This window comes from Lytechinus pictus, chromosome 10 (assembly GCF_037042905.1).
Source record: "Lytechinus pictus isolate F3 Inbred chromosome 10, Lp3.0, whole genome shotgun sequence".
Classification (NCBI taxonomy): Eukaryota; Metazoa; Echinodermata; class Echinoidea; order Temnopleuroida; family Toxopneustidae; genus Lytechinus; species Lytechinus pictus.
This window is the reverse complement of record NC_087254.1, coordinates 16,776,451-16,790,106: the sequence shown is the minus strand read 5'-3', so window position 1 is coordinate 16,790,106 and position 13,656 is coordinate 16,776,451. Positions and strand designations below refer to the sequence as shown.

General features: G+C 35.6%; 1 protein-coding gene across 1 annotated transcript in view; it reads left to right on the top strand.

Moving 5' to 3' along the window:
• LOC129270248 (uncharacterized) overlaps window positions 1-13,656 on the top strand; it is a 68,193-nt gene that overhangs the window by 14,721 nt on the left and 39,816 nt on the right. The window contains exons 10-18 of the mRNA XM_064106037.1: window positions 443-799; window positions 1,418-1,519; window positions 2,504-2,715; window positions 3,432-3,591; window positions 4,506-4,619; window positions 7,421-7,501; window positions 8,688-8,786; window positions 10,563-10,667; window positions 12,879-12,995. Of these exons, the coding sequence (XP_063962107.1) occupies window positions 443-799; window positions 1,418-1,519; window positions 2,504-2,715; window positions 3,432-3,591; window positions 4,506-4,619; window positions 7,421-7,501; window positions 8,688-8,786; window positions 10,563-10,667; window positions 12,879-12,995 (1,347 nt within the window). The remainder of the gene's footprint in view (window positions 1-442; window positions 800-1,417; window positions 1,520-2,503; window positions 2,716-3,431; window positions 3,592-4,505; window positions 4,620-7,420; window positions 7,502-8,687; window positions 8,787-10,562; window positions 10,668-12,878; window positions 12,996-13,656) is intronic.

Genomic DNA, 13,656 nt, shown 5'->3' with positions numbered 1-13,656 from the left:
AATGGTTGTAGCACAATCAGCCACTCTCCTATAGGTTAATAGATAATGGGTGGTACGCTGATTATTTAACCTAGGTTTAACCCTGGTCTAAACTAGAATTTTAAACCACACTTGTATGGTGTGCTGGGCTTCATAACATTTCTTCCATATTTGTGGCAATTATAATGTTTCAATCAAATTAGTGAAATTCATAATATTTTTGTATTTTCGCATTCTTTCCATTTCATGACTCAATGATTTTTTTGTTGACATCTTTTTTGCAGCAGAATAAGAAACACATTAATTGATGAATAAGTTGACAACTGGCACTCCATAAAAGTGTGGTCTAAGTTAACCTAGGTTTAACTCAATCCTGGCTATCAGAATGCGACCCATTATTTTTATTTGAATTATGTTATATACATGTATTTCTTATTTTTAATTTCTGTCTTCTTTCCATCAGCTGTTACTGTGGCAACAGGGGAAAAGGTTGTCTTTGAGCCATACAGTTATCCTCCATATTACTACGCTGGATATGAATACACCCGTTCAAGCTGGCATGTTTCATCGCAAGATAGTGCAGATGCTCTCATAGTCATGATCGACTTTGTCCAATTGAAAGGTGACTCGCTCGTAATACGTAACGTCATTGAAACTTCAAGTGGACAAGAAGGGATCGAATGGATGTTTCCAGAATATGAAGACCTTGCTTGGAGTGAAGTTGGAGACAAGGTCTTCCCAAAGGGAGATCTAGTCATAGAGTTCCACGGCCAACATGGAGGATCGTTTGTTCTCAGCATACTAGCACTCCCACTGGAAGGTATTTCTTAATGTATTCGTGCATCCCCCTTTTCTTTTTTTTTTAATGCAAACTATAGCTGTCATCATCACCAGAATGAACTCTTATGGTGGCTTATTTAGGAAAACTGTTTAGAGACAATTCTTAAGTTTACATGGAGAAGGTTTACGGGTCCCCATGTGTAATATGAAGAAGGGAAAAGAAATACAGACAAAAATATTGAAATGGAAAGATGAGAAAGGATGATAGAAAAATAGAAGTATTTCTTATTTTCATCTTTTCTCATCTTTCCATTTCAATTTTTCTGTCTGTATGAATCATTGATAATGTTATTATTTTTTTCTAATATATCCCATTATCCATTTCTGTATTCTGGTTGAGCAAATCATAACACACCCAGGTACAGTAATTCTTGCGGCTGAATTTTCTCTCAAGGTATGCACTAAATTGTACAATTGATAGTTCAAAAAATGCAAAAGCCCCAACCCGTTTGAGGGGGGACACCCCATTCTATACCCCCCCCCCCTCAGTTGCTCCACTCCCTCGCAATATTGGGTTCAGTTTTCTGCATTTCAAATGTTAGCAAGTCTGAATTACAGAATTTAAGACTCAACTGGTGAACATGCTTTATCATTTTAGATATCTCCTTATGTGCAGCGGGTGATAAGATCCTGCTTCCTGAAAACAACTGTAGTGGAATTGTAGACTGCCCTGACTTAAGTGATGAACGTGATGATTGTGGTAAGATTTCAAACACTTGGATTTTCTGCAGTCCCCTACATTTTCATAATTTTGTCAATGTGTATTTCACTTTAGGAATACTGAATTATTGTTCGCTTTATCTCAGGTTTGATTCTATTATGATTTGATTATATTTTTTATGTTTCTTTCCTTCTGTTGAAGTTGAAAAGTGAATAGAAAATCATGTTTATCTGTAACATGCAGATTATGAAAACTTAAAATCAGGACACAATATAATAACTGATTTCTGGACATTATCTTGAAGCAGTTTCTTATTTAACTAAGAACTGGTAATATTCATTTATTAAATTTGATCAATTTGTTGAGTCTTTTAGGCAGGGACCTCTCAATTTATATGGAAATGCAATGCAAAATCAATGTATAGATGACAATTGAAAGAGTTTCTTCTTACTTTTTTTGATATATAGTATAAATTTGTCATTGATATTTTGGAATGAATCCATTCCTAATACAAAACCTATTAAAGTGTAAAGTGAAGACGTCATGGAAGTATTGTGTTGTATTGGTATTGAATCTCGCCCTGTAATGAAAGGCTCCTGCTTTTATCACACTGTTGCCTTTCGTCCTTTGGCAAGTTGGGAATCCACAATTTTCAACTCAACTTGCCACTCTCCAACAATGTTATAAATGGGCACCAGATAGAATGCTAAGCCACTATAGTATGCTTAGCAGTTGGGTTTGGAAATTTTTGCTACAATGTTACCCAGGAAGCAGAGAAAGAACATATCTTGTAAAGTTAGAGATTTTGTTCTGATGTATTTTAAAGTAAAAAGTAGTAGAAGGTTTACAGTAGGTGCAGTAGTAGAAGTAGCGTTTGATTAATAGAAGTAATATTTTTTTAAGTAAAATTAAAAACTCCTCTGTATACATTTGAACATGATACTCTGGAAAATGCAAACAAATAGGGAAAGCCAGTGGAACCATGTGTGATTTGGCATTTATGCATTACTTCTCTTGTCACAGAACCCACTCATGTCTTTGATATAAATCTTGGTGGAAATGCTACAATCTATTCGGATGAATATCCACCCTCCACACCCCTAATCAGACCAGTGTTTAAGATGTGGTTGTTCAGAGCAGTAAACGATGAGCGGCTACAGCTGCATATCATCCATCTAGAGATGTCGAGTTTGGATAGATTCACACTAGGATCAGGCCAAGACATACTCTACGAGGTACTGTATCAAGGGATTCGCTTTTTTTTTAATGATACTGTTTAGATGCAATGTAGCATTTTGTCATACTGTACCGGAATGATGTTGGTGCAGTCCCACTTATAGACATACAGTTGATATTGTCTAGGAAGGAGGTGAGGAACAAATTTATGGCCACTTGGGGCATCTTGGAAGTTTTTGTTGCTTAAAACAGCTCAAAGTCTGTCTCTGCTAGAGATCATCACACTAAGACTCCTTTTAAGTGTGTTAGAGGCAAAATAGTAATCTATTAGAATATATATTCAATTATTTATTTCACATTTCATTATTGTTCTTCTCTACCTTTTGTTTGAAGTGCAGTCTGCAAAATGACATGAGTAAATTTGAAATAGTATTATGGATCTTAATCAGATGATCAGCTATATTCTATCCTCTGATCTGACATTTATTTTAGCTAGCATGAAAATATGCTAATGACTGGGTGTATGGTAATGCACCACCCGTGGTTTCTAGATGATAATGGCCTCAAACAAGCATCCACATCACAATTTATATAACATATAATGTGTGTCATTTTGCTTGGGTATTAGAATAAATGAAAACACGTTGTTACCTCTGAAGCAGTCTAAACTGTTAGAACCGTTCCAATGGTATCTTATGCATGTAATTATTTCTAAAATGCTCTCTAGGATGTGTTTTAATTGCATAATATTACTTATTTTCACTTTTGTTTTTAGTTAACCTTCGATGAACTCCAGGAAATCGACATAAGCAGCCTGCCACTGATCACGCCTCCAGGACCTTCACTGTGGATCACGTACGTCAGAACTACAGGGAGACATGATGATCAGCCATCTTCTTTTGTATTCGCCGTGACGGCTGTTGATGAAACAGATTGTAAGCATAGAGAATGGTCATATGGATCCTAATCAAATGATTGGATGAAATCTGTCACATGATCAGTCATTTATTTTAGCTAACAGAAAAGAAAATGCTAATGACTGTTACCAATTACTTGTTCTATAACAGAGTCATAGTTTTGAGATGATGAGTTAACAAATAGCAAGGATCCACATGACTATCTTATATAACGTATAATAATATCCCTAAATTTCCATATGCATCCTACATGTATGTTATTTTGTTGTACGTAGGCGCTCTGTTGACATTACCTTTTCAATTAAATGTTACCTGATCACAAAGGCTGTGAGATCAAAAAATAATTTTCACTTCTTACTTATTTAGGTTGTATTAGGATTATGGCATATGTATGTAATTACTTCCCACAGTAAAAGGTTTCGTGTGTCACAAAATAGGGAGATGAATTTGCATTGTGTTTGTATTGTGTATATCAACAAATGCATATCACTTTTGGGATAACCAAACCAATCAAGTTTTAGGAGCATTAATTTGGCTGCCTTTATCAAATGAGATGCTATTCCATTTGCATCATTATTTCAAATGGAAAGTGGAATTTGGACAGAACATGACTTCAAAGATTATGAAGTCACTGAAATATAATGGATATGAATTAACTGAACTGCAGAATTTATTCCTAATGTGGTATTTTTAGACTAGTCATGAATTCAAGTTCAGATAAATTCTGACCTTATGTAGTAGATAAAACTTCCTTATTCAATGTAGTGCGAGAAACATAATTTTTCCTGTTTTGATATTAAGCATGATATTTTTTTTTCTTTCTCGATTTCCTTGATTTGACCACTAAATGATAACCAAGTTTGATATATGATGGAGCTTAAGTACGTAAAAGAAGTTCTAACTCCTTTTTGTTTCATGCTTATATTTTCAAGTGGAATGTGGTGATAATGAAGTACAATGTGGAGGCTTGTTCTTTGAATGTATTGACTCTGATTACATCTGTGATGGAGTTGTTGACTGCGTGGATGGGAATGATGAAGTCTGTGGTATGTATAAGTTGATCAGCATTAATCACCATCACTTTCATTCCTTCTATCCTGCTGCACATTTTCACTTATATTAAACCTTTGGGGACTGAGCCCTCACCGGGGGGGGGGGGCACTTTCATTGAAGAGTGGATACCATGCGAGACCATGGGGTCTTGAAAAAAGCACCCTAAACAAGTATTTTCCATATTCTGAAAATGCACCCCTTAACAAGTATTGGCGTGAGAAACCCTACCCTTAACAGGTATTGGTATGGCAAGTTTTCTCTGAATTTAACCCCTTAACAATTTAATTCCTAAACAAGTTCAGCGATATTTTAATTGTTATATGTCACAGATTTTGGCCGTATGTTTTACCTACATCATTGGGTTTAGTACGACCCCACCTCCCACACCTCGCGCTAATCAGAATCTAAACACGTAGTGTTGACTGTTGGGGCAAAAGGTACATCCTTTATAAAACATTTCAGTCTTTTTTATACTCTTGCAAATTTGACCCTAAACGTAGCTTTTCTACCGAATTTGATACCCTTTTTTTCATTATTTTAGTGTTTTGACACTCTTATTATATTACCTACATAACGTGCCCTATCTTGAAAAAGACATCCTTTTACGTGTTATTTTGTCACGCATAATATCCACCCCTCAATGCAAGTCCCCCCCCCCCCTCGGGGCCATTATATGTGTGGGCAAGAGTTTATGGAAAACGTGTTACAGTGAAATTGTATGTAGGCTTCATAAATAATCCTGAAGCTTTTTCCACATTTAAACATTGGTACAGATCTCTTTAAGCAAATGATGATATAACCGTAAAAAAATCTTTCTGCTTGAGTGAGCACCACTTATTTTTGAAATGTTCATGAAAATGATTTGCACAGAACTTGGAAATGGTTATATGAATAACAGTAGATGTTAATCATGAAGAATACATGGACTTCATCTAAGAAGATTGATTTAAAGATATATTTACCTCTTTAACTTGTTTCCTTTCGCAAAACAATTCATAGAGTGCCATAGCGCCCGCCCCCCCCCCCCCTTCACACCACATATCAAGACCTTTGTGAAGATATCTGCTTTACACTGAGCTTTAATTCACATAAAATGGCTAGGGATTGATTTCGTTTTGGTCTTGCCTGCATAGCAGAGCGAGACTATAGGCACCGCTTTTCCGATGATGAAGCTAAGGTTAAGTTTTTGAAATGACATCATAACTTAGAAAGTATATGGACCTCGTTCATGCAACTTTGGCATAGGGGTAATCAAATATTAGTGAGCATCCTGCCTTGGTTTCAGGTCACATGACCAAGGTCAAAGGTAATTTAGGGTCAATTAACTTAGACCATGTTGGGGGAATCAATATCGAAATCTTTCCCTAAGTGTAAGTTTTTGAAATGTCATCATAACTTTGAAAGTATATGAACCTAGTTCATAAAACTTACACATATGATTAATGAAATATTATTGAACTTCCTGCCTGAGTTGCATGTCACATGACTTAGATCAAAGGTCATTTAAGGTCAATGAACTTTGGGAATGTTGGGGTATTTTATTTTATTGCCACATGCTCAAGGTCACAGAAAACTATGAGTAAAATAAATTAGTTTGTTCTCGGGGTAACTAGAGACCCTGACCAGACCTAAAAGTGAAATTCATTTTATTATTACAACTTGAAGTTTTATAAACTACAAAACACAGCAATGCAAGATTTACGAATTGTTTGCATTTTGCTTCACTTCTTTACTTCTGTCACATATATAATCATAAATAGCTTTTCCTTCATGTTTAGATTTACAAAACTTACAGCTTTGGGCTATTTATGGCCATGTTTTATTTCCCTCTTATTTGGTTCAGCTTTCCATTTTTATCTCCATTCCAATTTATGAGTAACAGCTTTTCCTGACATAGCAATCTAGGCCAAAGAAAACCAAATGAAGAAATCACAAAAGCTGCAGGTCTCAATCTAATTGAGCACTGATTTATTGTCTGGGTCATTTTCCGCTGCAGATTGTAAAAGAAACATTCCTTGTCATAAACTGGAAATCAAGAAAATTATCATGTTTCAACATAATTATATACCTATGCATTCACAGTCATACTGATGCACTATGATATCACATAATTTGGGCCATTAAGCACAATCAAGCCTATTTTCAAAACACAAATTTAAGGTTTTCCTTAAGCAAAATACTCAGCTGGCATTAGGCAAGTGCTTAATATGCATGAAAGTTGCATTGTTGGTTGTGCTTTGTAGCTTATAGAATTTTCACTTGTCTATTCTTCGTTTTGTCCTGTCTGGGTCTTTAAAAACCACAAGATAGAACAACTCCAACATGTATGCATTATTAATTATAAATGACTTGACTGCATTTTTTTCTCAAAGGTCAGTCACAAAAATGGCCTTACTAGCACTAACTCAATATTGGAAATGGATTATACATGGATGTTGTCTGTCCATAATCTCAAAATGCTTCTTTGTCATTTCAAGCCCGGTTTCAATTCTGTTTGCCTTATATGATAGCACTAGGTGGGGGATTCAAAACATGTACACAGAATTTTGAAACTCCTGGAATATGCTAATTTATGCACATTTTTCGAAATTCACAAAAATGCTTCTCCTTTATTTGTTGACCGATTTTGATTTTTTGGTTCCATCTGGTAGAACTTCATGAGATTTACCAAAGTTCTACACAGAATTTTCAAATTTTGAGCAGAAAAATTTTTATGCAAAATTAATTTATGCGTATTTTTCAAAATTCACATAAAATACTTCTTCTTGACTTGATTGTTTTTTTTCTCTTTAAGAATGTCCTTACAATTACGAAGTGCGGCGTGAAAATGGACGATGTGTCAGTCGCTATAACCTTTGCCAGGGTGAAACTTGCAGTAAGTAGCAGTATTATATACCATTATATTGTATGTGCATATATGTGCAATTTTCTGATCATGTAAATGTACTGCAGGAATGTGGTCATGTTAGTCATTCTGGTTGGTAAATCACAGTTTGGTGTACTGTGACACTCATAAAGATTTTATTTAATCAAGCATCAAAGACAGAAACAGAATATGAATAATAATAAATCTTATTTACTCAAACTGATTATCCTGTATTATGTTATTAAAGGGATGGTCCGGGCTGAAAATATTTATGTCTAAATAAATAGAGTAAAATTCACAGAGAAAAATGCTGAAAATGTCATCAAAATCAGATAACAAACAAAGTTATTGAATTTTAGATTTTATCAATATGTTGTGAAAACAGTTGTATGCACATTGTCATGAATATTCATTAGGTGGTCTGATGATGTCACACCACCACTTTCCTTTATGTTATTACATTATATCATAAATGTTTTATTTTTTGCATACATGTGTAAGTGTTGTGTCTCCATTTATGATGAAATAATAGCGGCAATAAATTACTAATGCACTTGTCAATTAGTTCCTTGTAGAACAATTTTAAATTAACCTAATTTCATATAATAAAATACAAGTGGGGATATGGCATCATCAGCCCACCTAATGAATATTCATGAAGACATGCCGAGAACTATTTCACCAGAATAATGCAAATCTTTAAAATTCAATAATTTTGTTATTTGTCATCCGATCTTGATCAAATTTTCAGTATTTTGCTCAATGAATGTTGCTATATTTATTGAGATATAAATATCCTCAGCCTGGACCATCCCTTTAATTACCCTTCACCATTCTCAAAAATTGATCGCCTGTCAAGAAGATGAAGGTCCCATATTCTGAATCTCTGGTGTGACTCAGGCATTGAACCCACAACCTTGTTTGCATGAGGCGGGCCCTGTAGCACTAAGCCTACATGACAAGGTCGGTGTTGGGATGTTTAAAATTTTTGTACAAGTTGGCCGATGTAATCATTAAAAAAATGAGTCAGATTTTCATTTTAGTTTACTGTATTTTATGATGTTCAGACATACATGTAGCGTGGAGCTCAAAAGCTCAACATATTTGATTTCTCACATACTAAGCCTATCGAATCAGTGAATTTATGTTGCTCAACTGAGTAAATGATCTTTTTTCACCTTGTCACGTTTTATAGCATTTGGCTGTGAAAATGGGCGGTTTACTCACATGGACCTTGTGTGTGATGGATTCAATGACTGTGGTGACCGGACAGATGAACGCTACAACTGCAATGGTAAATAAATTGATTCATTCATTGTAAATGCTGCTTATACTGACAGTTTATCGTGAATTGAATCATTTAATGGGCTTCTTTCCTTCAAGATTGAAAATTATACAGACTTGGCACTTTATGTCTCATCTCTCTTAGTCATTTATGACTGCCTTTATAGCCCTTAAAGGTTAGACTGTTGATGCCTAAAAAGGCTGGGGCTTAATTCCGCCCCTTGACCACATGAATACAATGAGAATTGGTAATCCTATGATGTAATCTTTAAGACTCAATCATTATTTTTTCAATGCCTGAATTATGCTTGTTTTGCTTATTTTTTGCTTATGATCTGATTTAGGACTGTAAGTCACTAAATAATGATTGAGATTTGCTATTATTTTTAATAAATCTGCTTTTAGAATTGCAATGTCAATGTTTTATTTTAAGTAACGTATTGTTTTTTTTCTCACGTCATTTATTTTCATTCATATAAATCCTTTTACATTTGTTTATATCACAATTTGTCGCTGACTATATTACAACTAGAAAAAGCACAAAACTTGATGTTTATCAATGTAAGAGAAATAATCGATGACTTTGTGAATTTTGTTTGAAATTAAAATTTATTTTTAAATCACTTGTTAGTATTCTTGACCTGTCAAGCATGTAAAACCACTGGCATTGTAAATTTAGCCTCAAAATATGCATGACACTTCAAGAAAAAAGAAATAAAGCTATCAGAGAGAGCTTCTCGTGTTAATACAGAAACATGTTTAGGGGCAGACCCCAGTCTTTTAAGGGGTTTAAAGCTAGTAGTCTCTAACCTTAAATTTATCTCCTTAGGTACAATCATTAAGAGCTTTTTACCAGAATATACATTCTTTTTAAAAAATTCTTAGTTTCTGAAAAGTTAATGACCATCACATGAAATCAGCAGGATTTAGTTGCATATTTTTCAAACAATACAAGATAGCTTTGAATTGGATAGCAGAATTGTGTTGTTTTTTTTATCTTGTGGCATATATTCCCACTGCTGCCACCATAAATAAGGAAAATACTACTAGGACCCCATCTTACAAAGAGTTGTGATTGATCCGATGAACCACAACTATGGAAAGCCAGCAATATTTAAACTGGCTGGATTTTTCATAATGTTTTCTTGATATGATGAATATTCATGCATGCATCATTGTCTTGATAATTCAGTTTCGTGCTCTTTGTTTACAAAAGGGAATTGTGCAAATTTCATGTAGGAATAATTATGACATTCATACAGTTGCGGTTGATTGGATATCACAACTCACAATAATGGAGGTTATTCGGATACTATGTCATTGCCTTTATTGGTCACAGCCGATTCACTGTACTTACATACCACTAAGAAGCTATGGTAACCTAACTTAGGCAATATTTTATGACTCGTACTATCATGAATACAGATAGTAAGTTACTTCAGTAATTGTGAATGTTTGTGATTATGACCTGATTGTAAGATAGCATGAATGCTTGATGGCAAGCAAGCAGAGGACTGAAAGCTTAAAATCCTCTCTGAGGGGCCTGGTAGGAAGGATAAATGCCTTTGCAAAAGGTACTTTCACACCGAGTGGGAGTGAACCCGGGTCACCGGATGAAGAAGCCACTGCTCTACAGACTGAGCTATCATGCCTCCTCTAAATCATATGAATGGCACTATGGTTCCTCGGGATTCAACAAGCAAGCTTATAAAGGGAATGGTCTCCATGAATCTAAGCATCTTTAGAAAGAAGAAATGGCATTGAAACGTGTATCCTTATCTTTTAGGATGTGCTTCCCATGAATTTGACTGTGGAGAGAAATGCATACCCCAAAACTATGTCTGCGATGAAGTATATGACTGTGCTGATAGAAGAGATGAAGCAAACTGCAGTAAGTAGAGAAACATCTCTCAGTTTTCAAGACAATTATGTAGATTCTGTTCATTGGAATATTCTATAAAATGAACCCTGAGGGACAGTTGCAAGTTTTCCATATTCCCATAAATCCCAGTACATGTACGCACTTTTGATGACGCTCAAACGCAAAACTTCACCACATGCCCATATGCATGCACCCTCATCCGTAACCACATGGGCATTTGTTGAAGTTTTGCATCTGAGCATTTAGTTCTGTCATGTTTTTCTGCAGGTACTTTTATGAAGTGTACTTGGGTCACAATGATTTTTCTATGCCTCTCCATCATATGTGGTTGCCAGAGGCATCACGTTTTGGGGCTGTCCATTTGTTTGTCCCACTTTGATTTTTTTTCCCGGGGGGGGGGGGGGGTGGGCAACTTACATTGACGTGTGGATACCATGCTCGACAAACAACGACAAGAAAAAAGGATGTCTATTTCAAGATGGGCACGTTAAGTACATAACGTAATATGGGTGTCAAAAACACTAAAATAAAAAGAGGGGTATCTATTTCGCTAACAAAGCTACGTGTTCAGGGTCAAATTTATGAGGGTATAAAAAAGATTGAAATATTTTATAAAGGATGTACTTTTTCCCCAACAGTCAAAACTACATGTTTAGAGTCCGATTTGCACGAGGTGTGGGAGGTGGGGCCGTACTAAACCCAATGATGTAGGTAAAGGTCAAACTGACAACCGAAATCCGTGACATATAACAATTGAAATATCGCTGTACTTGTTTGGGGGTTCAATTCAGGGATTACTTGCCAAGAGTATCGTTTTATTTCTAATACTTGTTAAGGGTAGGGTTTCACATGCCAATACTTGTTAAGGGGTGCATTTTCAGAACATGGAAAATACTTGTTTAGGGTGCTTTTCGAGAGCCCATGGTCAGGCATGGTATCCACTCATCAATGGAAGCGCTCCCCCCCCCTTGGATTTTTCCAATGACTAAAGTTTGACATATGAACTTCAAACTTGATTCAAGTACATATGGAAGTGATATTGATTTATACAACTCATACAAAGATTCTTATTATTTGATTGGTTGAATGTCATTCAATATTTGATCTACTTTATGCTGCATGCAAATTTTATTTATTATTTCACGGCGACCGTGCATATTTTATTTTTCCATTGCACTGTGAGCTCTCTCTCAGTGTGTACCACTTAGCATGTGTGTGTGTTTGTGTGCATGGAAGTAAAGTGCATCAACAAGGTTGACTGTGCACCCTTAGATTCATGAATCCAAGAGCGTCACAAAAGAATGAAAACAACTGCTTTCATACATGGGGAAATGTTTTCATGTTATCAGCGAAAAAAAGTTGCTGGGCCTATAATCTAATTCCATCCTTTTTTTCCTTTCTATTTTGTCAAATAACACGATCTAGAAGACTTGTATAAACCAAATGATACATGTCTTCATTTGTCCATTATGCTACCTATCCACTCTTGTCGAGGCTATGTTCAACTCGAGTGAGGATAGATCGCATAATGAACATGTGCATGCATTATTTGTATACTGATTACTTGAATAGAACAATAAATGGACCCCCCCCCCCCCCCGTGTAGAGGGAAGTCTTCACCATTGCACTATTTGCATAAGAGTAGAAGAGTATAATAATAATAATAGGCATTTATATAGCGCCATCTATCTAGAAATATTCTTTTCCGAGGCACGATGTTATTATTATCATTACCCCGGCTTTAGCTCGAGCTGCCTTTCAGCGCTCATGCGTTCAAGGTATTAATCCTGCCGGGTACCCATTCACCTCACCTGGGATGAGTGCAGCACAATGTGGATGAATTTCTTGCTGAAGGAAATTACGCCATGGCTGGGATTTGAACCCATGACCCTCTGTTTCAAAGTCAGAAGACTAATCCACTTGGCCACAACGCTCCACAAGGAGCATTGTGGCTCAAGTGCCTACACATGAGCGTCACTAAGTAGGATCAATCTATTAAATCTAATGAATTTACTTTTTAACAATACATGTATAGATCATCACATTCCAAGATCCATCACCATTCATAGCATAATGTGGAAGTATATAGGTTTGCTAATGATGTTTTCTTTGTAAGCAATAGCCATACTAAAATACTGGCACTTTTGCGATCATTATTGTCAGGTGTTTCCTTTGTTACGCGATTTAATAATTCAGGTTTTGTTTTCCTTATTTCAATAGCATGCCGTAGCATTGAATTCGAGTGTGGGAGTGGAGAATGTGTATATTACTGGCAACTATCCGATGGGACATCACAATGTAATGACGGTTCTGATGAGCTTGAAGAGAACAGTCGATGTAAGTTTCAATTATTCAAGAGAAATATTTCATATATAGGCAATTACTGCATGTATCAGACATCTGAGCTGGTCATTTACAAAACCGTATTGCCCTAGATTTTCTGAATATCAGGAAGGGACGGGTATATTGTTTGTATTTTGCTCTGTCTCTGTGCGCATATTGACTTTGCATGCAGAGAAGACGCAAAATATACCTTTGTATTATCGCGGGTCTCACATCCGGGCATTTGAGGATGAGTATAAAGAGATACGCTTCATAATGATTCCCCCACTAACAATATTTGTCATAATAAAGACAACACTGGATCCAAGAGCTTACAAGTATGTTATAATGGTAAACTGCAGAGGCTAGACCCTACTAAAAACATGACAAAATAGAACTCTATTCTTAAAAGAAATATCTCCATTTTCATGACTTTTGCTCTAGATATCTGATTTAGATGATAATAAAAATGTTGACTGGCTCTTCTTTCGGGAACATCTTGCCCGTAAAAGAACCATATTGCATGTCTAAAGACACGGGCCAATATGATTCTTTTGCAGAAAATATATTTGATGTTTCCCTCAAGGCCAGTCAATATTATATCATTAATACTTCATATTCGGACCAAGGAAATTCTTTTTAAAAGTTAGGGTAAATTAAATCAAGTTGTCATAAA